Source organism: Tupaia chinensis, unplaced genomic scaffold, assembly GCF_000334495.1.
Source record: "Tupaia chinensis unplaced genomic scaffold, TupChi_1.0 Scaffold148680_1, whole genome shotgun sequence".
In the NCBI taxonomy this organism is placed as follows: domain Eukaryota; kingdom Metazoa; phylum Chordata; class Mammalia; order Scandentia; family Tupaiidae; genus Tupaia; species Tupaia belangeri.
The window spans coordinates 524072-548835 of NW_006208529.1; the positions used below are offsets into that span (position 1 = coordinate 524072).

The 24764-nt window shown below is 46.8% G+C and overlaps 1 protein-coding gene across 1 annotated transcript in view; it reads left to right on the plus strand.

Annotated features, from left to right (window-relative positions):
- The window catches only part of DCHS2 (dachsous cadherin-related 2), a 298657-nt gene that overhangs the window by 127396 nt on the left and 146497 nt on the right, over nucleotides 1-24764 (plus strand). Inside the window, 1 exon segment of the mRNA XM_027769135.1 lies at nucleotides 14647-14838. Within this exon segment, the coding sequence (XP_027624936.1) occupies nucleotides 14647-14838 (192 nt within the window).

Sequence of the window (24764 nt, forward strand, 5' to 3'; positions counted from 1 at the left end):
AACTGCCACGTGGCCTTGCGGGGTGCAGCGAGGGTGGGGTGACTCTGTTCTTCTAACTTTAACTTCCTTTAATTCCTTCTGGCAGAGTACCTTAGAGGGTTTCTGGTTTTGGGTTTTGTTTGATTTGTATGTGTGTGGAAGGAAGGGTGGGGTTAAATTTAAGATTTAGAAAGCTCTTCACAAAGGAGGAATTGGATCATGTATTACATAATGTTTTCAGTGTTAGTTTTTCCAATGACAAACATGATTAAAATGAAACTTTTATAAAATAGAAAAGTCATGGAGTAAAAATGCAGCTCGGTGGAAGCGTTCTGGCTGGGGCCTGCAATCAAACGGGTGAGGTTATCTTTCTTCTTCCCCCTTTATGCCTTTCAGTAAACTTATCTTCTTTTTTTCCCCCAGATTTTTGCCATAAGGCCCAGAAACAGACAAAGGGAAAGTGAGAAGAAATCTCCCCCAACCCTGGCAGGATGGCCACACTACAATCCCTTCCCCTCCATTCTCCTCCTGGGATTTTGAGCATGCAGAAACATGCACTCAGTGTGACCTTCAAGCTGCTGGGTCTGGGACTCGAACTGTAGTTGACCATGTGGGAGTCCAGTGCCTTAACCACCACGCCACCTGCCGGCCTCCTAAATTTAGGTTTTCTATGCCCTGCAGGCATGCAGCAACAAGTGGCGGCTGGACTTGCCTGGAAGACCAGCTCCAATACAGCAGCTCAGTTGAGCCCGACGCCTACTGGGCTTCGTCACCTCAGAATCATCTTCTTGGGCTGGAAGTGCTGACTCTGTTTTTCTTTTTCCTCTTTCTTTGTTTTTTTTTCTTTTGTTTGTTTGTTTGTTTGTTTTTTCAGATTTCTGTTTTCTTGGCCAAGAAGCACATACACTTATTGGAGAGAGACAGAGAGAGAGAGAAAGAGAGAGAGAGAGAGAGAAATCACCACCTGAGGGATGACCACAACACAATCTCTTCTCTGCCCAGGAGTTTGGACACACACACACACATGTCTGGCGTGACTTTCAAGCCGCTGTGTCCAGGACTAGAACCATGGTTGGTCATATGGGAGTCCCGTGCCTTAGTCACCACACCACCTGTTGGTCCCTGTTGTCATGCTTAAGAACACGTCTCATAAAGGCGTGTTCTCATGCTTCAGACCCTGCGTTGTGCACTGCGGTACACGGGCCAGATCCAGTCTGCTGTCTTCTTTTGTACCCTCTGTAAGCTGAGAATTCTCTTCACATTTTCACATAGTTGAGAAAGGACAGAAATGATATTTTACAACTGAACATTATATGAAATTCGAATTTGGTATTCATAAATAGCATCATCGTTCTAAAACGTGCGATTGGGTAGTTGGAACAGAGGCTGCAGAGCTGCAGAGCTGGAAGGATCTACTCTCTGGCCGTCATGGCACGTGTGTAAGCTCAGACTGGGGGTGCCCCCGCTAAGATGCTGCTACTCAGAGGCGGAGGCCATGTGGGAGGGGCTCTGTGCTCGGTTCCCGGCCCAGCAGGCTGGGCATGGTGGTGGGTGTCTCTGGTCCTAGGGAGTGTGGGCAGCAAGATCCCAACCTGGTGAGACCCTGCCAGAAAGCCACTGGTCTCTTTCTCTCTGTCTCTCTCTCCAGGACCACAGAATTAAGAGGGGAACAGATGGAAACTGTGCCAGCCTGGTTTAAAAATCAGCACTGCTGTCCGCTCTGTGGTTCCTGCTCATTTCACGGTGTTGGGTTTTCGAGAATGAGAAACTGAAGACGCACTCGTAATAGCTGACTAGACAGATGGCAAATACCTAACCAACACATTTCCTTTTTTTTTTAGGGACCAGCAGTTAGCATAATGGCTATGTCGCTGGACTCCCATGTAGTCGACCGTGGTTCGAGTCCCGGACCTGGTGGCTTAAACTCACTCCGGGCGCGTGTGCGTGCGTGCCCAAGATCCCGAGAGGAGAATGGAGGAGAAGGGATTGCAGCATGGCCATCCCCCCTGGGGGGTGATTTCCTGCTTTCTATCTCTCTGTCTCTCTCTGTCTGTCTGGCGAGCGCACGCGCCCTATAGCAAAAACCTCTCCCCCCCCCAAAAAAAAAAAACCTAACCAACACCTTTTTCTTGTTTTTTCGAGAGAAAGAGACTCACTATAGAGCATGTATGTTTGCCGGAGAGACAGAGAGAGAGGAAGTGAGAAATCACCCCCCAGGAGGAATGGCCACGCCACCATCCCTTCTCCTTTATTCTCCTCGCAGGGTTTTGGGAATGCACGCACATGTGCCTGGCGTGAATTTCAAGCCTTTGGGTTCAGGACTCGAACTGTGCTCGGCCACATGGGAGTGCAGCACATTAACCACTACGTCACCCGCTGGGCCCATCAAATACGATTTATTTTAGGTTTAGTATTTTTTTTTTTCTCTTTTTTTTGTTTCTTTTTTTTAAAATTTTTTTTGTATTATTTTTTTTTTTTTAGAAAAAGGGTAAAAAGGAAATATTACCAAAAAAATAAAAAAAAAAGGGAAGACAGAAGCAGGGAGAGACAGGAACTGAGAGACAGAGAGAGAAGGCTGGGGGTGCAGAGGGGGGCTCCCTACCGCTAGCTCGTTTGTTGGAGGCTGAATTATTAGCAGAAAATCTTCATTCCCTTAAAAATCTAGTTCACAGTAGCCATGTGGAACCTTGTCCTGAAGGCCCGTGGCTTCTTCTCTTTAGGTTTAGTATTTTGATGCTAAGCTTCTTTTTCCTGATCCCGTTTTCATAAAATTACTTCAGTTGTGAAAATTTGGATAAAAATGAATGGAATAAAGACATAATCTATTATTTGCCATATTAAAGCACTTAAGATTGGATTTCTTTTCTTTTCATTTTTATTCTACCCATTATCCCTTTTTTTGCATAAATGAGGTTTTTATATATAATTTCTGTGGTGTTCATTTTCTTACTAAAGACAATATTGTGGACATTTTATTGTTTCTTTAAAGATATAATTCTCAGGCCAGCCCTGTGGTCTAACGGTTAAGACAGCCAGATCCGTCATGGCTGAAAGCAGTTTGAATCCGAACTCCAGAGGCTTGAAAAACATTCCAGGCCTGTGTAGGGGAATGACCTGAATCCTCACAGGACAGAGAAATGAGGGAGGAAGGATTGTGGTGTGACCACACCTCACTGGGGACTGATCCCCCCTCTCCCCTGTCTCTTCATCTACCTGCCAGTGCATATGCCCTTGGCAGTTAGAAAAAAAAAAAAATTCATAGAGGGGCCAGCAAGTGGTGTGGTGGTTAAGGCACTGGACTCCCACATGGCTGACTATGGTTTGAGTCCTGGACCTGGCAACTTGCTTTCTCACTTTCCCCCTCTCTCTGTCTCTCTCTGGTGAGCACATGTGCCCTTGAGCAAATTAAAATAATAATAATAATACAAATAATATTAAATACACAATTTTTAAAAAGAGGTTTTTGCCTTAGGGCATGTGCACCCGCTGGGGAGAGAGAGAAACAGAGGGAAGGTGAGAAATCATCCCCGAGGGTGGATGGCTATGCTGCAGTCCCTCCTCCTCAATTTTCCTACTGGGATCTTGGGCATGCACACTCATCCCTGGGACCTGGGATGAGTTTCAATCCACTGGGTCCAGCACTTGAAACACAGTGGGCCATGGGGGAGTCCAACTATGTAACCACTATGCTATCTGCAGGCCCCAATAAATCTTAAAAAAATATTTCATGACTGTATTGAATTTTACCTTAAAGATGAACTGTAATTTACGTAACAACTCTTATTGTAAGACCTATACTGAGTGGAAGGAGAGGAATGTTTTTAGGTTTGGGGGAATGTTTATTGTATGGTTAAAAGCAAAGTTACTTTCCAGGGGTCAGCAGGTGGTTAAGGTAGTAGTTAAGGTGCTGGATTCCCATATCACTGGTCACGGTTCAAGTCCCGGACCTGGTGGCCTGAAAATCACACTAACATGTGTGTGTTCATGCCCAGAATATCAGGAGGAAAATGGAAAAGAGATTGCAGGGTGGCCATCCTCCCTGGGGAGCGATTTCTCAGTTTCCTTCTCTCTGTCTCTATCTCTCTCTGGCTACTGCATGCACCCTATTGCAAAAACCTAAAAAAAAGAAGAAAAATGTTACTTTCCGAGACCAGCAGTTAGTGTAATGGCTATGTTGCTGAACTCCCATGTAGTCGACCGCGGTTCAAGTCCTGGACCTGGTGGCTTAAACTCACGCTGGGCACATGTGCGTGCATACCCAAGATCCTGAGAGGAGAATGGAGGAGAAGGGATTGCGGCGTGTCCATCCCCCCGGGGATGATTTCTCACTTTCTGTCTCTCTGTCTCTCTCTGTCTTTCTGGTGAGCACACGTGCCCTGTAGCAAAAACCTTTCCAAAAAAAAAAAAAGTTACTTTCCAAATAGGTTATCAAAGTGAATGCATATTTAATACAGGTTTTTTTTTCCACTTAATATAGTATTTTAATGGTTGCCAATTGAGTAGACAAAAATATTTTCTTTTTTCATTTTTCATTTGAATATTAGTGAATTTGAGTATGTTAAGTTTATTTTTCAGTGAACTGTTTGTTCAGTCTGGCTTTTTGTGTGTGTGTTGGGCAATTAGTAATATTTTTATTTTTAAAGTCTCTTTCTAGGGGACCAGCAGGTGGCGTGGTGGTTAAGGTGCTGGACACTCCCACATGGCCGACCAGAGTTCGAGTCCTGAATCTGGTGGCTTGCTTTCTCACTTCTCTCTCTCTCTCTCACCCTCTGTCTCTCTCTGGTCAAATCAAAAATAATAATAAAAATAATAAAGGAATGAATAAATAAAATTAAATAAATAATTATTAAAAAAATAAAGTCTCTTTCTGTATTAAGGACATTTACTCTTAATACATATTTGCTGCAAATATAATAGCTCATTTGCCTATAAATATTTTTGAGTATGATATTTTTTGACACAATAGAGTTTTAAATGTTTCTGTAGGCATTGTATTGACTTTTTCTTTTGTGATTTTTGTCCATCTGTTTTAGCTTAAAAATTCGTCTTTGCTTTGAAATTTCTTGCCAGTAGAAAGACCAGCCAAATAGTCCCCTATATAGTCTTTGTGCATTAAATGATTTTATTATTTATACCTAACATAAATGTGTAGAATTTATTTTGGTGTGAGGTTATTGTCAAACTTGATTTTTTTCACATATACTTTGCCAATTTTCTTTAGCCATTTATGTGGATAAACCCACATTCCTCAGTGGTTTCCTTTGTAATGTACAGAAAAATCGAGTTTGGCCAGGCTCCCATTCAGGTCTTGCTTTTTTGTTCTATTGATCTGTCTGCCAGTTCTTTTTTTAGACCACACTGCTTTAATTGTTTACCTCGTCACACTTCTGAGGAAAGGTACGCCCTACCCCCAGTTCTACTAGGCTCTTCTCACAACATTTTCTTAGATTGCTTTTCTTGGCTAGTTGGGAGACAGGGCAATAATTAAGTAGTAAAATTTGTAATTTCTTTTTTTTTGGAGAGGTTTTCACTATAGGGCGCGTGCACTCACCAGACAGACAGAGAGAGACATAGAGACAGAAAGCGAGAAATCACCCCCCAGGGGGGATGGTCACGCCGCAATCCCTTCTCCTCCATTCTCCTCTCGGGATCTTGGGCACGCACGCACACGTGAGTTTTAAAGCCACCGGGTCCAGGACGCGAACCGCAGTCGACTACGTGGGAGTCCAGCGACATAGCCATTACGCCAACTGCTGGTTCCCAAAATTTGTAATTTCTTAAATCATTCTTTAATTAAGGCTTATTGCCTTAATTAAATGTTTTTATTACACATGTTTTTCCTTTTTTTTTTTTTTTTTGGAGGGGCTATGTAACTTGAGGATATCAATTTAGCCCATTTTTCTAATATTTGTATCAAGTTCTCTGAAAATACATTTTTAAAGATAAAACTAAAGCCAAGTTCTATTTCCAGTTTCTCTTTTTAAAAATTTTAATTATTTTTGTTTTAACTTTATTTATTATTATTATTATTTTCCAGTTTGACCAGAGAGAGAGAGAGAGAGAGAAAGTGAGAAAGCAAGCCACCAGGTCTTGCACTCAAACTGTGGTCGGTCATGTGGGAGTCCAGCACCCTTAATCACCACACACCTGCTGGCCCCTATGTCCAGTCTCTTAATATTTCCACACACGGGGACCAGCAGATGGCGTAATGATTACGTCGCTGGACTGCCATGTAGTAGATCATGGTTTGAGTCCCAGACCCGGTAGCTTGAACTCACACCAAGTGCATGTGTGTGCCAAAGTCTGGAGAAGAGAATGGAGAAGGGATTGCAGTGTGGCCATCACCTCTGGGGTGTGATTTCTCACTTTCTCTCTGTCTCTCTCTCTCTCTCTCTCTGTGTCTCTCCAGCAAAAATCTCTCTTAAAAAATAAAAAAGAGATAGCTTCTTTTTGTCTTCTTCTTTTGACTAGCATTTTTATAGCATTTTGGTGATTTTGAGAAACCTTCATGAGTTTTATTCTATGATTATATAGCTTGGCTAATTGTTTTTAGGAATAAAAAAATGGAGATCAGCAGTTAGCATAATGACCATGTTGCTGAACTCCCATGTAGTTCACCACAGTTCGAGTCCCGGACCCGGTGGCTTAAACTCACGCCGGGCACGTGTGCGTGCATGTCCAAGATCCTGAGAGGAGAATGGAGGAGAAGGGATTGCGGCGTGACCATCCCCCCTGGGGGGTGATTTCTCGCTTTCTGTCTCTGTCTCTCTCTCTCTGTCTTTCTGGCGAGCACACGCACCCTATAGCAAAAACCTCTCTAAATAAATAAAGAAAAAAAGAATAAAAAACATATTTGTCAATAGGGATTCTTCAACATTTGATGAGTGTTATGAAGCATCTGTTACAGTTCTTATGTGTTCCTATGAAAGTCAAATACAGAGCGTAGTCATGAAGGTTGTGTCTTAAACATGCGTGCATCCTGTGCACCAGCCTAGGTTCATTCATTCACGGCCCCAGCACTGTGAGCCAGGACCAGTGCTGGGGTGGTGGAGAGGTGGAGGGGAGTGGGGGGAGCAGGCTGCTTTCCCTGGAGCTTGAATTCCGCTGAGGAAGACATAGCATGATAAAGAAATAGAGATCCAGCATGCAGCAATCGTGGAGATAAGTGCTCTGAAGGAAAGCGAAGCAGGGTCAAAGAAAGACCCTGGCAGAGGCGAGGTCTCCCTCTCGGCAGGAGAGATCAGGAGAGACCCGTGTGATCAGGCGTCTACACAGAGGTTAGAGAAATGAAGGAACAGGTTATACTGAAGTCTAGAGGGAAGCCTGGCAGACAGAGAGAGAGGCAAGTGGGGACCCTGAAGTGAGGACAAGCTGGTGGACTTGGGGACCATCAGAAGACCAGCGTGCCCAGTAGGGTGGAGAATGAGACTGAAGAAGTAGCCAGAGGTCCGATGAAAGAGCTGGAGTTTATCAGTGTGATGGGAATCCCTGGGAGGATGCCGAGCAGGAGAGTGATGGAGTTGGGGGTCATTTAATAGCGCCTTTCTGGCCACCGTAGTGGAAGGGGAATGGTGGTGCAGTCACTGAGGTGGTGGCACTGAGGATGGCAGACTTTGGGGTGGAGCCGTGGAGGTGCTCAGGGTTCCCTCTGAGCACGATCCGCCTGAAACGCCTGTTAGTCACTTAGGAGAGGCTGGGGCAGTCAGACTGTGCCCGAGATGAGCTCAGACAGACAGAACTGGAGTCGCGAGCACTGAGGCTGGTTTCGTGTGAGGGGCCTGATCAGGTCACTTAGAGGCAGAACTGGAGTCACAAGCACTGAGGCTGGTTTTGTGTGAGGGGCCTGGTCAGGTCACTTAGAGGCAGATGGGTTTCCCAGAGCTGTGACAAATTAGCATACATTGGTGGCTTGAACAGCAGAAATTAGTGTTGCTCACAGTCTGGGGACTAGCTGTCCAAAATTCAGCATGGCTTTGGTCTCTTGGGGAGTTCTTTCCTCGTCTGCTATTTTTGTTGTTTTAAAATTTTCCTTATTTCCCCACAGAGACAGAGACAAAGAGACAGTGTCTTCACACTGTGATCCCCCCGCCACCCCTCCAGCCCTCCAGACAACCAGGATCAGGTAAACCCAGGATACGAACCTGGAGCCTTCCCACGTGGCGTCTGGGGTCACGCAGCGGTGCTCCTACTGCCTGCACCATTGAAGCCAGGCCCTGGGCGAGTCCTAGAGAAGTCTGTCCTGTGCCTCCCCCAGGTTCTGACGGCTGCTGGTGTCCCCGATGTGTGGCTGTGTCACTGCAGTCTTGTCCTCCGTGGCCAGTTCTCCCTCTGGCTCTTTCTTGGAATGGGTTCTGACGGCTGCTGGTGTTCCCAACGTGTGGCCGTGTCACTGCAGTCTTGTCCTCCGTGGCCAGCTCTCCCTCTGGCTCTCTCTCGGAAGGACGCTTGTCGCGGGATTCAGGGTCCACCTGGGCAGTCCAGGAGAAGCTTTTCCTCTCAGTCCTTCACCACGTCTTTCGTCACAGAAGGTCACCGCCTCTCTGTCCTGTGTGGTCCTCGTCACAGTTCCAGGGAGTCAGATATGGACATTCCTTTGGGGACTACCACTCAACTCCTGCAGGGAGTGTGGGCTGAAAAGAGCAGCCATCCTGAGACGCAGCTCTGGGGTGCCCCAGTGTTCAGAGACCAAGGAGCATGGAGTCAGGACCGGGGCCTTGGGGGAGGCCAGTGAGGAAGAGGAGGGCAAGGAGTGCGGGGTTTGGGGCAGGACGTGTCCCATGGGAGGTGGTGACTGGCCGTGTGAACGGCGGCCGAGTGGGTCGGGAAGGAAGGACCGAGCACTGATTTTTAGACGTGAGAAGACACATGTTGTTGGTGAATTTGCCAAACTGCATTCAGAGAATGGCATTCGGGCCTGGTGGTCGCTGATGCGGTTTCCAGGTTTCCTGGGAGTATCATAGAACTGTTTCAGATGCAGCCTCAGTGCTTGGCCAAGTGCTTCGAAGGTAGAAGTTATTTTACCTTCAAGGGTAAAATATACAAATATATTACCATATAAAATATGACAAGGTTGTTTTGTAATTTTAAGAGTTTTTAATTTAAGTTTTTAATTTTATTATTATTATTATTTTTGATTAGACCAGAGAGAGAGAGGAAAAGTGAGAGAGTAAGCAGCCAGATCTGGGACTCAAACCACAGTCAACCATGTGGGCATCCAGCACCTTTAACCACCACACCACCTGCTGACCCCTATTTTGTAATTTCTGTTTCTTGTTTTCTATTTAAAATTTTAATGTATGAACTTCATGCCGCTATTGTGTTAATAAGATCGTTTCTTCAATAAATTGTTAATAGGGACTAGCAGGTGGCAGGATGGTTACATTGCTGGACTCCCATGTAGTTGACTATAGTTCAAGTCCTGGACCCAGTGGCTTAAAATCAGTCTGGACGCATGTGTGTGGGTGTCCGAAATCCCGAGAGGAGAATGGAGAAGGGAGTGGCCACCTCCTGGGGGTGATTTCTCACTTTCTGTCTTCCTCTCTGTCTCCCCAGCGAGCGCATGTGCCCAATGGCAACACTCTCTCCCTTAACAAAAATAATAAAATATTAAATTGTTATGTGCTCATGATAGATATTTTAGAAGTTAAAGAGAAAAAAAAATTAGGTCATTTAATTTTTTGTTTGTTTTTGCAAATTTCCCCAAAAGGTGAATTTTATTGATTATTTTATCCCCTCATAAAAAGACCCACTATAATCAAACTAGCGAACATCCACCTCCAGATTTTACTGTCTTCATAATAAAACAAGAAATGAAGTTCAGAACTGGCCCGCACTCCCAGTTCACAATGCTTGCGTCTCTTAATAGCCAGCGTTCTCTTACGTCTGAGTCCCAGCACGGTATTTGTCGTCTTGTCTTTTTTTCTGGAAAATGGGTGTGGTCCGTCAATTATACCCTGGGCTTTCTTTTTTCTTTTCTTTTTTTTTTTTTTTTTAAAGGTTTTTGCTATAGGGTGTGTGAGCTCGCAAAGGGTCCAGTGACATAGCCATTATGCTAACTGTGGATCCCACACCCTGTGCTTCCTGCCATAACACTGCTTTCCCTGAATGCAGAGAATCCTTGCCCTCCTCGGACTGTCACTTGGTGAGCTGGGTGCTTGCCACCCTTCTTAGAGAAAGTCTGACGTCTTAGGGACATTTATCATGTTTGTGCGTATGCTATGTGCTGTTGGTTTGTTTTTTAGAGACATCCTTCCTAGACTGGGCTTGAACTTGCAATCCTCCTTTCTCAGCCTCCTCAGTAGCTGGAATTAGGACTACATGCCGCCAGGCCTGGCTAATTTTAGATTTCTTCGAAAGTGCTGGCATTTCCCTGGAACTTTGTCATTGGATTGCTCAGTTTTGTGATTTTTCTAAAAACTTTACCGAATTAAGTGATGTAATTGCATAGGATTAGCCAAAGGATAATATTGTCAACAACATGTCACCCTGTGGCTTTTGTACTGGGTCCAGCTGAGTGAACGACTGGGCGTGTGGCTTGTCCTAAGGCTGCCCAGGTGTTAGAGAGACCTTCTCAGGTAGAGGGCGCTGTTCTGCTAAGAGGAATGTAAGTATTGGTGGATCCATTCCACTGGGAGAAGATCCAAAAAACAGAACATAGACACATGTTCTGTCTCCGTGACACATCCACAGGGAGGAATCCTCACCCAGGCGTTATTATGAGGGAAGCGATAACAATTCTTTGTATTTCAGAAAGCTAATAATGGAATCAGGGTGATATAAATCAGAATTATCTTTCAGAAAGCTAATAATGGAATCACTATAGCATATTGATATTTTGCATTTCTACAGCCTCCGTTAAATTCGTGGAAGATCAGACTCAGGGAGGACAGTTTTGAGTCAGAATAAGTTTGAAGTAAACATGATCAGCTCCATGTTGGTCTAGAACAGGTACCTCAAGGTTGAGACGAGGAGGAGGAGGTGGAGTGTCTTTTCTGGATACCCAGCTCACACCGGAGGATTGGGCTCACAGGGTTTGATCAGGTATTTGTTACTTTAATTTAAGCAGCTGTCTTTGAAGAAAGAGCCCATCAGATTACTGACTACTCAAGACTTCTTTCTGAAGTTTTGACATAACTGTCGGGTTTTCAAGAAAGTCATGACACATTTTTGCATCGGGAAGCATAGAAAAATAGGTCATGACTTTCCCCATAACCCAACATTTCCAATGTCTATGATTGAGACTGCCTACATTTTCCCATCAATCAGTGCGTATTGGAAAATATGAACCGCAGCAGGGTGCCATGTTAATTCTAGACATTGGTAACCCAAGGTTAGTAGGCAGAGCGTGATTTTGGGGGAATACTCAGTATTTCTAGGCAGCTGAGTAAGAACAGGGAGAAATACCGTTCTTATTTTATGATTGGAAACTCAGACCCTGAATTGCTAGCATAACTTGAGATGAGTTCACTTATCCCAGATTCAAAAAGGCCTCGAACGCGGAAATAGGAAAGTTGTTTCATATTAGTCAAATCGCTTGTTAATGTTTGCTAATAAAGACCGACCGTGAATTTTAGAATTTAAAGTTTATTGTATTTGTCTTTCAATCAAGTCAGTGTTGCTGAGAATAGCATATGGTTTTAGAAGATAAATTTGGTGTCTTTGGGAACGCGAGGGCACTCTATTAATAACAGCTGTCAGAATAGAAGAGGCCAACCGTGTCTGGAGTTGTCATTCTTTGTGGTGGGGAATTTGTGGGTTTCCTGTTCAGCCCATCTGATGAGAAGAATAACTCACAAATATGTTAGCTGGTTGCACAGGATGAATGATTTTGCCCTGGAATATGAGGTAGATGAGGGCAAAAATAAACTAAAGAGGTTTCATCATTGATTCACAATAATAGACCATGAAAGGGGGAACGCAATATTGCTAACCGGTAAACGTTTCATCGGGTTCGTGGGTGTAAGTACCGTGGGAACGCGCACCAGCATGCCGAGCCATGCGGTGCTTTGTTGTGATTGGTCTGTGAACTGCAGGGTGCTTAGCCACACCTCCGGCATCGAACTACTGGATGCCAGGAGAACCCCGTCCCTGGCTGTGATAACCCAAAATGTCTCCAGACATTGCCAAATATCCCTTTGGGGTCAAATTGATCCCTGTCTGAGATCCAATGATACACAAAGAAGAACCTCAGAAGTCACATTCCAATTCCTGCTAACGACAGAATGGGACAAAGAGGCAGGTTTAAGAGATCAGGCTGTCCCAGGTGTTAATAGGCTGGGGTTGCAATTCGGAAGCTCTGTACCAGCGGTGTAGTTGCTGCGTGTGTACTGTATCGATGGCAAGTGGATCCTATATTCCAGAATCCAGAGTTAAATAAATGTAATAGGAATAATACGGGGCTGGCAGTTGGCATGGTGGTTAAGGGTGCTGGACTCCCACATGGCGGACCACAGTTTGAGTCCCAGACGTGGCGGCTTGCTCTCTCACTTTCTCTTTCTCTCTCTTGTTCTCTCTGTTCCTCTCTGGTCAAATTAAAATAAATGGTGAAATAAAATAACTCTTTAAAAACATGTAATAGGAATAATAGTAATAGAACTGATAGAATCGTTTATGTTTGGCATCCTGCAAGAAGCCTTACAGAAATATACATATTTCTGCCCAAGTTACTCTCCAAAACTAAGTCTGTGTAGTAGGTGGCATTGGGAGGCTTTGTGGGGAATAACTTACAGTTGCTGGAATTTCATGATAGAGTAGAGGCTGCGTAGAGAATACGCTTGTCTTTGTCTGTTATGGGCTAAATGGCACTTGTGACAGAGATGCCTCAAATTCCACAGGCATCTTGTGGCCGTCTGTATTTCCCAGCCTCCCTTGCAGCTAAGTCGGGGCTGCATAACTTAGCTAGTTCTGTCCAGGGAACTGAACTTAAATTCTGGCACAAGGAAGGCAAAGGCAAGAATGCGTCTTCCATCTCTCCCCTCCCCTGTCACAGTGGTTCTGGGGGCTGCACCAGATGAGGCCTACGGAACCAGAGAACTATTGGCTCCTCCTTTTGTTTTCTTTGTTTTGTTTTCTGCAATGTCTGTTAATTGGAGGTGGGACTCTCTGAATTGATCCACCTAACTCTTTTTTACTTGAAAGTGCCATCTATCACTTTAATTTTCTGCTTTCTGGAACCTTGTTTGACTTTGATGGTGGAATAGAAGGCCCAGCTGAGGCTGGAGCACAGGCGCCTCCCCTGCCCGACCCGACCCGCTGCCGGCCCCGTGTTAGTGGTGCTGCAGGGAGGAGGCCGTGCGCACCTGAGGTCAGGAGGTGTGGGGGCAAAGTTAGAGGGGATCCAGCGCGTTCTGCATTGGAGGAGGGGCAGAGAGTGGGGGTCGTTTTTCTGGTGGGTTCAGGATGAAATGGCAAGGCTCAAACTTGGGGGGCGTATGCAGCATAGCCACTAAGAAAATGCCCTTTGTCGTCAGCTGCCTGTCCACGAACCCCAGCTTTGGCATTTGCTCGCCGTGTGATCTTTGGCAAGTTACATGGACTCTGTGGGCCTGGCTTTTCTGATCTGTAAAACGGATATTACTGCCTTATAGGTCGTAAGAGGGAATCGTGTGTTTAGGTTTTAGAAGAATGACTGTTCTATAGAATACAATTCGTTCCTTCTCTCTTTCTTCCTGCCTTTCTCTCTTTCTTTCTCTTCTCTTCTTTCACGTTTTCTCTCCTCCATTCTCTCTTTCTCTCTGTCCCTCTCACTCTTCCTTTGTCTTTCTCTCTTTCCTTTTTCCCCTCTCTCTCCTTCCCCCTCCCACCCTTCATTCATCTTCCCTTAAAGTGCTTCTCTCATTATAAGTGCTTGTAGATGTTTGCTGTGATTATTAACTGGGCTGTAAATCGAAGGAATGACATTAAACGTGTGAACCCAAGCATTTTTTGCGTTCTGGAGAGCCTGCTGTGTTTCTCACCATGTACTCCCACGTTACTACAAATAATTAAATGCTGCATCGTTCCAGCTGTGGTGGGGAGGGATAAAGGCACCCCTTCCTCTGGGCGTGCGGTCTGGCATGCAGAGCAGGGGCTGGGTCTCTCCTCACCTGCGGGCACATTGTACAGCGTTCAGTGTGCAGGATGGTGCGGGTCAGACTGGGGCGTTACTCCCAGAGCAAAGCTGGCTGGGAGACTCCACTTGGTACTCCAGAGTGGCTGGGCCATTGGGATTGGGTTTCGTGTCGTTGGGTCATTTACTGCCTCCATCGTCTTTCTCTTGCTCTTCTCAAAGGTTGGAAGGTGGCATTGGGCCCATCCCTTGAAGCCCTGGGTGTGAGAGGGAATCACAGGCTCATTGTCCAGCCCTTAGCCGCATGGGTGTTTTTAAACTCTTAAGGTTGGATGAGATCACTTGGGTACAGTGAAAGGAACCCGGGGCAGAGCCCCAAGGATCTCAGACTCAGATCACCTGAAAGTCTGTGTGGGCGAAGGGGTCGGACAAGAACTCACAGAGAGAGGAGTGTGGTGGGCAAACTGTCAGAGGAGGTAAGAGAGGAGAGAGTGAACACCAAAGCCTGTGTTCGTGAGTCACCATGGGATTACCTGGTTGCGCAATCATTGTACTAATTCGTGACCGACTGATAAGCAATACTGGCATTTCCATCCTCACCCACCGACTCCTGTTCACAGGTCACAGCCTCGGATGCAGACGCAGGACTCTATGGCCTAGTCGAGTATTCGCTTTACGATGGATTCCAGAGCCACGAGGCGCCACAAGCCTTCCGCATTGACCCCCATGACGGGCGAATCTGTGTGACTCGAGATATCGACAGGGAAGGGGATCCGTCCACCTACGATCTCCTGGTGAAAGCGAAGGATGGGGTGAGTGTTTAGGTGTGACATTTTAGACAGCTCAGAAGGGGGCACTGTGCCCATCGCAGAGTAGCGGTTATCAACCGTTGGCTGATCTTGTTTCATATACTTAAACGCCTCCGTATTTTGCTGGAGTTTTTGGAAGCAAAAATTAGGCGTTATGTCATTTAATCCTTAAATAACATCCATAATATCTCTAACAGATAATGCCTTTTAAAAAACATAATACTTGACCAGGACCAGCAGTTAGCGTAATGGCTATGTTGCTAAACTCCCACGTAGTCAACCATGGTTCGAGTCCTGGACCTGGTGGCTTAAAACTCAACACCGGGCGCGTGTGCATGCGTGCCCAAGATCCTGAGAGGAGAATGGAGGAGATGGGATTGTGGTGTGGTCATCCCCCTGGGGGGTGATTTCTCGCTTCCTATCTCTCTGTCTCTCTCTGTCTTTCTGGCGAGCACACGCGCCCTATAGCAAAAACCTCTCAAAAAACAAACGAACAAAACGTCATACTTGACCAATGACTACTTGTTAGTAGTGAATATGCATTCGGTGTTAAATATTCTGGATTATCGAAGCATGCTGTTTCATAATTGCTTTGTTTGCATCAAGACTTTCATAAGTTTATTGATTCGATCGATCTATTCCTATTTCAGTCTGTAGCAGTCAGCCCACCCCCCCACCTCCTTGCCTTTTCCGACTTCTTTTCTTTTCTTTCTTTCTTTCTTTGTTTTTTTAAAGGGTATCAGATGATTTGTCCTGTATTCTCCACAGGCCGACCTGGCTGATCACATCTTTGGGATTCACTTGATGTGTTCTTTCATCCCATTTCCTCTGACTGGCGCAGAGCCAGGCACCTGATCAGCGGCCGTCACTAGGTGATGCGTGTGCTTCTCACCTGCCGGCGGGTACAGCCTCTCATTTCATTAGGCTTGGACAATGGCGATGTCAGATTCTATTGTTCCTTTTGCATCGATTATCTGGAACTCTTCAACTAAGAAAAATGTTCTCCTTATTAACTATTTGATTACCCTAAAATGCCATTTGTATAGGAAAAGCAAAGTAATGCTTAGTTTTCTTTATTTTACCAGTTTTAGAATAGTGAGTTAGTGCCTTACGCATCTCCAGAGGTATAATTTTTGCCCTGGTTTATGATGAAGTCTCTGATTTTTATATATTTGATGTGCTCCTGTATGCTGCTGACCTTATTCTTTCTGGCGTTCACAGAAACTCATCTTAAATCAGGTAGAGACGCTTTCAGTTTGGTCCCTATGTCTTTTTCTTTCTTTCTTTCTTTCTTTCTTTCTTTTTTTTTTTTGTAAACCTTTAAATCTTTTTATAAAATGCGTTCAGAAAAGTACACAAATCACAAATATATATATACCTATAGAAGCAGGCAGAAAACCTTCCCGGCAGCCCGAAGCCCCTCTCTTGGCCTCTTGCTGTACCTCTCCTTATGCCTGTCCCCATCCCTGTCCTTTAAGACAGTCACTAGTCACTATTGAAAACTTTCTTTCTTTTTTTTTTTTTAAGAGAGTTTTTTTTTTAATTTTTTTTTTTTTTTTTGGAGAGGTTTTTGCTATAGGGCACGTGCGCTCTCCAGACAGACAGAGAGAGACAGAGACACAGAAAGCAGGAAATCACCCCCCAGGGGGGATGGCCACGCCGCAATCCCTTCTTCTCCATTCTCTTCTCGGGATCTTGGGCACGCATGCACACGTGCCAGGTGTGAGTTTAAGCCACCGGGTCCGGGACTCGAACCGCAGTCGACTACATGGGAGTCCAGCAACATAGCCATTACGCTAACTGCTGGTCTCAAGAGAGATTTTTGCTATAGGGCACGTGCACTTACCAGAGAGACAGGGATATAGAAAGTGATAAATCAGCCCCTAGGGCAATAGCCATGCTGCAGTTCCTTCTCCTCCATTCTCTTCTCAGGACTTTGGGCATGCATACACACGCACCCAGTGTGGGTTTTAAGCCGCCGCCGGGTCTGGGACTCAAACCGCAATTGACAAGTGGGAGTCCAACCACACACCCATTATGCCACCTGCTAGTCCTGTTTGTTCATTTTTTAAGTTTGCTTATTTTTTCTGTAAGAAAGAGTGAGAGATAGAGAGACAGGGAGACAACACATCAACAGGGTCTTGATGCCACATTCACCCCCAGTCTCAGCCAGCCCTGGGTCATGGGCATGCATGGGCCTGGCATACTTAGGCAGGTCTCTGGACTCGAACCCAGACCTTCTCATCTGGGTTAGCCTGGCCAAGTGTCACATTTCACTGCTGTGCTGCCATCTGGCCCCAACCACTGTTGACTTCTAACACCACACATTACTTGGCCAAATTTTTAACTTTCAGTGCTCAAAATTATTTAGTCTGTGTTTCTATCTAGTTTCTTTTCTGAATGTTATTTGTGAGAATCATTTATGCTGTCGTGTAGTCAAAGTTCATTCATCTCGTTGGTTAATAATATTCCTTTATGTGGATAGGTGATTTTTTTTCGATCAATGGTATGTGTTTTAGGTCTATTACCAGTTGTAATTCTGTTAACATACTTACATTTTTAATTTAGTGAACAAGCGTAAGTATTTCCTTTGTGTATATATTTGGAAGTAGAATTGGTAGATCATAAGAAAGTCAGGCAACTGTCTTTCTTTTTTTTTTTGGAAAGATTTTTGCTATAGGGCACATGTGCTCACCAGAAAGAGAGAGACAGAGAGACAGAGAGAAATCACCCCCTAGGGGGGATGGCCACACCACAATCCCTTCTCCTCCATTCTCCTCTCGGGATCTTGGGCACGTGCGCACATGTGTCTGGTGTGAGTTTAAGCCACCAGGTCCAGGACTCAAACGGTGGTTGCCTACAGGGGAGTCCAGCGACATAGCCATTATACTAACTGCTGGTCCTGACTCTGCCTCTTTTAATGGAGGTTCTAGTATTACTTAAGTTTGATGAGGACAACATATCTGGAAGACAGTTGCCATTGAAGATGCAGTTGGTTGTACTCGTGGATTCCAAGAGGAGGGGATGCGGCACCACGGGGTGGAGGTGGGGGTAGGGGGGCACATGGGGAAGCACCCAGTTGGTCTGGAAGTGGAGGGAGAGAAGAAAAACGAAACTGGAGCCTTAGTTGTGGTTTCTGGAGGAGGAAAGGGTGAGCAGGATAGGCAGTTTCTGATTGTCTGTGTTGACTAATTTAGGTGGGCTCTGGGGTGTAGGGGTGTCCCCCACTGAACAGGGCAGTTGGATAGTGGCCTGAGTGTGAGAGGCTCAGGAAGGAGATGGTTGGGGGTGAGTTCTAAACTGCTCAGTTTGCATTCTAACGGTGAGTTCCCAGGGTGCTGCTCACTGTCTCTAGGAACTGGCCAACCTTGGGAAGGGCAGCCCCTCCAGGTCAGCTGAACACCTGAAGGCAAAGCATAAGAACACAAAATAGAAGACATGGTAACTATACTGCCCTGGTACACGGAACCTGGGGAAAGGAAAACAAAGGGCATACCTCAACTCCTAGTCTACCTAGGGCTGTGCAATAGAAAGTCTTTGCTACTACCCAGTTCTACTCCAAATTCCCATGAACAGCACTCAGCAATACTGAGGGAGTTCACTACTCCAGGGGTCCCCGACCCCCAGGCAACAGTACTGGTCAGTCGCCTAATGGGAACCTGGCTGCACAGCAGGAGGTGAGCAGTAGGCCAACAAGTGAAACTTCATCAGTATTTGCAGCCACTCCCCATTGCTCTCATTACTGCCCAAGCTCGGCCTCCTGTCGGATGAGCAGTGGCATTAGATTCTCAGAGAGTGTGAACTCTATTATGAACTGTGCATGAGAAGGATCTAGGTTGTGTGTTCCTTAGGAGAATCTAATGCTGGATGGCCTGGAGCTGAAGCAGTGATGCTAGCACTGGGGAACAGCTACAAATACTGATTAATATTAGCAGAGAGATCTGAAGACAGAGATTATAGTACTTCAGTTGCTTGCAGACTCATATCAAAATCCTGTCAGTGAGTGGCAAATGACAATTAAGCTGCATCTAGTGACAAATTTTAAATCAGAGTCTGCCCTATCCCTTCATTTCCACTTGATCCATGGAAAAATGGTCTTCCATGAGCTACCTGTAGTATTCTCTTGTCCTTTGTGTTAACGCTGGGTTGTCCCAGGGAGGCATCTCCCAGTCCACTGCATCAGGTGCCCCTGTGGGTGTGGTTATTCTTCATCTTCTTCTACTCCGTTCTCTCGTGAAGGGGCATGACCCACATCTCAGCTCCACTCTCTGTGTCCTTGACCTCATCTCTGTCTTCTTCCTCTAGATGCTCTGAGTCTTTGTATGCATCCCCACCACAGTGCCCCTTCTCTCCACATCACGGAGAACAACGTGCTCAGAGTCACTGTGAGAGAACTGCAGCAAGTCACCTGCTCCAGATGCACCCATAGGCGAACAGTAGCCCCTGCTGAGTGTTGGAGCAAGGATAGGCTCCATCAGAACATTCTCGTCCTTCTTGCTCTCCTGGGGCAGAAAGCATTCGTCTGATGACAATCGTGGTCCCATTCTGTGATCACCAATTAAGCCACCTTCAAGGGCTCCTGGGTGCCTGCTTCTGCACATCCCTACATGTTATCTAGCCCCGCTGGGCTCCACTTCTTAGCCCCGCCTACATCTTCTTGCTCCTGACATAGGTCCCTTCAGTTGTCCTGCAAACCAGCAGCTCTTTGTGGAAGTCCCCCTCTGGGCTGTCTTCCTCATCGCACACACCCCCACCCCCCAAAGAGCAGTGTCTGGAGATTTAGGGCCACCCCCCCAAAAATCCAGACCTTCGTGTGAACCCTACTCCTGAAGGCTTGACCCCAGCCCCTATCCATCTGCCTTTGCCTCCTTCCTCGGAGTCGAAGCACATGTGCAGGCGGGCGTGGCGTGCACACCTTGCTTTCTTGTTTCCTGCAGCCTCCGTGTATGTCGTGTTGCCCTGGACGGTAGTGGACCTCAGAAAGCCCAGGCCAGGTGTGAGCTCAGCCCCTGTGTGGACACACCTTGTGCCAGTGTGTTCCAGCTACGGAACTACGCAGCCTTGTGAAAGATGTAAATTCCACGGACTCTCGTGGAACCTGCCCAGAGAATGAGCCATGTCTTCCCGGCTACCGTCTGACGACCGCGCTGGCCTGAGGCAGCATGGTGATTTGACTTGCTCCCAGGCCCTGGTGGCCAAATGCTGGAGCCAGGCTGCCCTGCAGTGGTAGAACTGCTCTCCCCTGAGAGAGACCCACAGCTCGGAAAGCACAGCACCCTGGAGGGCTTTGGGGATTTCAACTTTAGTCCAAGAGCTCGTTCTGATAGTGTAAATAAGGAGCCAGTTTCTGGCCACTGAAATATTCACCTGAGAGGGCCGGTATACCCACTGGCCTGGTGATTAAGGTGCTAGGCTCACACATGGCAGGCCGTAGGTCGAGTACTGGACCTGGTGACTTGAAAATCACATTGGGCATGCATGCGTGTGTGCCCCAAATCCATGAGAAGGGAGTGTGGCAAGGCCATCCTTCTGGGAGGTGATTTCTCACTTTCCCTCTCTCTTTCTCTCTCTAGCAAAAACAAAAATAAACAAAAACCTAAAAAAAGAAAAGGAAAGAAATATTCACCTTAGGAAAGGATCAGGCTGGGCCCAAGGCCTCATGGTGAAGGAGCCGGATCCTCAAATCCCAGCCCTGGTGGCTTGAAAACTGCAACAGGCACCTGTGCACCCCCAAAGTCCTGACGGAAGGAAGAAACTGGGGAGGGACTGGGACGTGGCCATCCCTGTTGAGGGTTCTTCCTTCCTCTCCCTCTCTCTCTTTCTCTGCCTCTCTGTGGTTAGTGCACACGCCCTGTGGCAATTAAAAAAAAAACAAAAACAAAAGCAAGAATCAATTCATTGTTCTCGGGATGAGCAGAGAAGGCCACATTTAACCCTGGCAAAGGTGGAGAGCATGAGGTTCCCACAGCCTCAGTCTTCCTGGCGTCTGGCATCTGGTGGGTTAAGCAGAGTCTCTCAGCTCCCCTCCTCCCCCGAGAGTGCTGGGACACCTGCTGCATCTCAGTGGTGGCCTCCTCCTGACGGCCCTCTCCTGCCCTGGGGGTCTGAGGCTGCGTGGAGAGGCTTTATTTATTTATTTATTTATGCTATAGGGCACGTGTGCTTGCCAGACAGAGAGAGACAGAGAGACAGAAAGCGAGAAATCACTCCCCAGGGGGGATGGCCACACCACAGTCTCTTCTCCTCCATTCTCCTCTCGGGATCTTGGGCACGCATGCACACGCACCTGGTATGAGTTTAAGACACCGGGACCGGGACTCGAACCGTGGTCGACTACGTGGGAATTCAGCGACATAGCCATTACGCTAACTACTGGTCCCATACCCCATTTATTTTTTAAGTTTGCTTTTAGAGTATGCCCTCACTAGAGAAAGGTGGTGAGATAGAGAGGGAAAGCAAGAAATGACCCCCGGGGGGATGACCACACCTCAATCCCTTCTCCTCCATTTTTCTCTCTGGATTTTGGGCACGCGTGCACACATGCCTGCTGTGGTTTGGGTCCGGGGCTTGAACCACTCAGTTAGCCACATGGAATTGAGCTGCCTGAGCCTCTGTGCCACCTGCTGGCCCAAGGATGCAGTTTAGATTCTAGAAGAGCGCTCCTCTCCTCAGCCCAAGCTTTTAACAGCCTCTGACCTTCACCCACTTGGACCTAAAATTGCATGCAGAGAGCATGCAACATGTGTCTGTTCACATGAGTGTATGCACGCATGCATAAATTATGTACACGCACAGAAACATCCGTGCACGTGTCTGTGTACAAAGTGTCCGGTGTGCAGCGTTCCTCTGGTCACCGCGTGACCGTCACGGATATCTTCTGGGACATGCGGCACCTGCATCTGTCATCAGGAGCCTGTGAGCATCGACGAGCAGCGAGTGTCTCTCAGGAACGGATGTGAGCAAGGCTGGCCAAGACGGCACTCACGGTGCCCCTGAAAGCAGCCCAGACCACGTCCCGAGAGCGGATGAACTCTGAGATCTTGTAGGTTCAAGACACGAATGCCCGTAAATCAACGACCCGCATCATGACAGAAGTCCTTCACATTTATGTAAATACCTTGAGCAGCTACGGTTCTCCTTTTATCTTTTCTCTTTGTAACACATACCCTGAAAGCCCTTTGGATGAAAATTGCTCAGAAACGATTTGCTGCTGGTTACTAAGAGATTTTTATCTGTCAATAGAGTTCTTCTTACGAAATACGAAATACGCTAGCTGGCCTGGCCTCCTGAGAGCTGCCCCATTTATCTCCTGACGACTGTCAATATTTTCAAACTCACTCACTCCTCTACCGACCTCGCTGCTGAAATATTCTGTATTTGCTGCCGCGGCTCTTGCTGTTTATCTCAGACGCAGAAGCAGTAAGGCTGCCGTGAATTGGCACAATGGAACCCATCCTTGGATCGCACTGGCAATCGAGTAGTTTTGCACGAACTCGTTCATTTAATTTCCCCACACTCATATCTAACTTCTTGCTTCCTTTTCCCATTTATTTTCACCAAATGAATCTCTGAGTTTTCGGCGTGTATGTTTATTGAGTCTTTATTTTTTTGTTGTTGCATCTTGAATTCTGTAGTCGAAATACGTGTCTGAGATAAGGCTATTTCAACCCTGTCTCACCACTCCGGGCTTGAGGGAGGACTTCGTCTGGCTAATGATATAGAAAATAAAGCGACTTAGTTGTTCACCGTCACGTGACCACGCCAACAGCCAGCAATTGCGGTTATACTGCAGAGCGTATGTGCCGTGTCGGTTGATCCTGAGATACGAGCTGTGTCGTGAAAGGGCACACTTGTTTTGGTTGTAATAGATCAGCTCTACTCTCTGAAAAATCTTCAAGTACTTACTTATTTATTTATTTTTTTGGAGAGATTTTTGCAACAGGGCGTGTGCGCTCGTCAGACAGAGAGAGACAGAGAGACAGAAAGCGAGAAATCACCCCTAGCGGGGGATGGCCATGCCGCAATCCCTTCTCCATTCTCCTCTTGGGATCTTGGGCACGCACGCACACGCACCTGGTGTGAGTTTAAGCCACTGGGTCCGGGACTTGAACCGCGGTCGACTACGTGGGAGTCCAGTGACATAGCCATTACACCAACTGCTGGTCCCAGTGCTTATTTTGGTCTTCTATTTTATTGATCAACCCCCTCCCCGCCCATTTTAGGAATGAGTGGTTGCCTCGTTGTCTAGGCTTTCTTTTCTTTTTTAAAAATCATTATTTGTTTAATTTTATTTATTATTTTTTAATTTGACCAGAGAGAGAGAGAGAGACAGAGAGGGGAAGTGAGAAAGCAAGCCACCAGGTCCAGGACTCAAACCATAGTCAGCCATGCAGGAGAGCAGCGCCTTCACCACCATGCCACCGGCCAGTCCTGCCCAGATTTTCTAACTAAATTGCGTACCTCAACCTGATCACCCGCCACTCTCTAATGCACTATCAGGATTAATCCCCAGATGTCTAAAATGCCAGGCTATCGCATTCTTATCTCTAGAAGACTCAGCCTTCCAGCCGTCCAGTCCACGGTTAGCCAGACTCTCACCTCCGCCCTGCCCTCTTCATCCTTCAGTGAGACGCCCTCCCTCCCCTGCCTTCTCTGGCCTTGCAAACACTCCTACCATGGCTCGTAAACCCACGGCCCATCCCTTAGCAAATTCCCTTGCAAAGTCCGTTTCTGTATCTTCTTGCCCTGATGACAGCCTGTCAGCCTGGGGTTGGCATGGTGGCAACACACCTGGTTCTCCAGGGAAGGGTCCTGGGTTCGTGTCCAGGGTCTCTGGGCATGTGCATACCCGTGCCTGTGATCCGGGCTGCCAGAGACAGGCGGTGGATGCCAGTGCGAGGGCCCCATCGAGGGCACCTGTATTCTTGTCCCTTTCTCTGTCTCTCTTGGGAGAAAGAAATAAACAAGTAAAGTTAAACAAAAAAAAGCCAGCCTGTCCCCAAGGATTCTAGTTTCTCTCTTACACACTCATAGGGAAGCCCTTATTATTATTATTTTTTTTTGTTTTTCTGCGTCAGGATGCATGCGCTCACTGGAGAGGTAGAGACGGAAAGACAGTGAGAGGGAAAGTTTGAAATCGCCCCCTGGGCGGGATGGCCATGCCACAATCCCTTCTCCTCCATTCTTCTCCCAGGATCTTGGGCACACATGTGTGCGTGTCCAGAGTGATTTTGAGGCTCCTGGCTTGGGACTCGAACCATAGTCGGCCATGTGAGAGTCAAGGGACGTAACTGTTACACCATCTGCTGGGCCCGGGGAGCCCATATGCTGTAATCACCTGCCAGCAGGCAGTAAGGCAGGTGTCCTCCTTGGTGCCAGGCCAGATCCAGATCATTCCTACCCCTTTCTCCTCCAGAAACCAATCTGTCTCTGCAGTTCGCGTTGCCCGGCAGTACCACAGACCCCCCCGAGTGTCGCTGTCACTTGCTAACCCTCCTGCCCACCTGGTCACGTTGCAGTCCCCACTGCGCCTGGGGACTTCCCTGTCCATTTATCGAACACCCAGCACCCGAGGCCCTCAGCTCCTTGACTTTCTCATCTCTAAGGATCGTCACCAATAATCGTATAACCTTCGACATCATGATTTCAAACATGTTGTATTCGTTTATAAAAGAATTATTTAATTTGTTTATCATTATTATTATTTTTAAAAAATTTGCTCTACGGGATGTACACTCACCAAAAAGAGGAGAGAGGGAGAGTGAGAAAGGAAGCTGCCACATCCGGGTCTCAAACCATGGTTGGCCATGTGGGAGTCCAGTGCTTTAACCACCACACCACCTGCTGGCCCAAGCATACTGTATTCTGATAAACTCTTTTCTGCAGTTTCTGCTGGAGTACTTGCTGGGCGGAGAGAGAGAAGAGAGAAA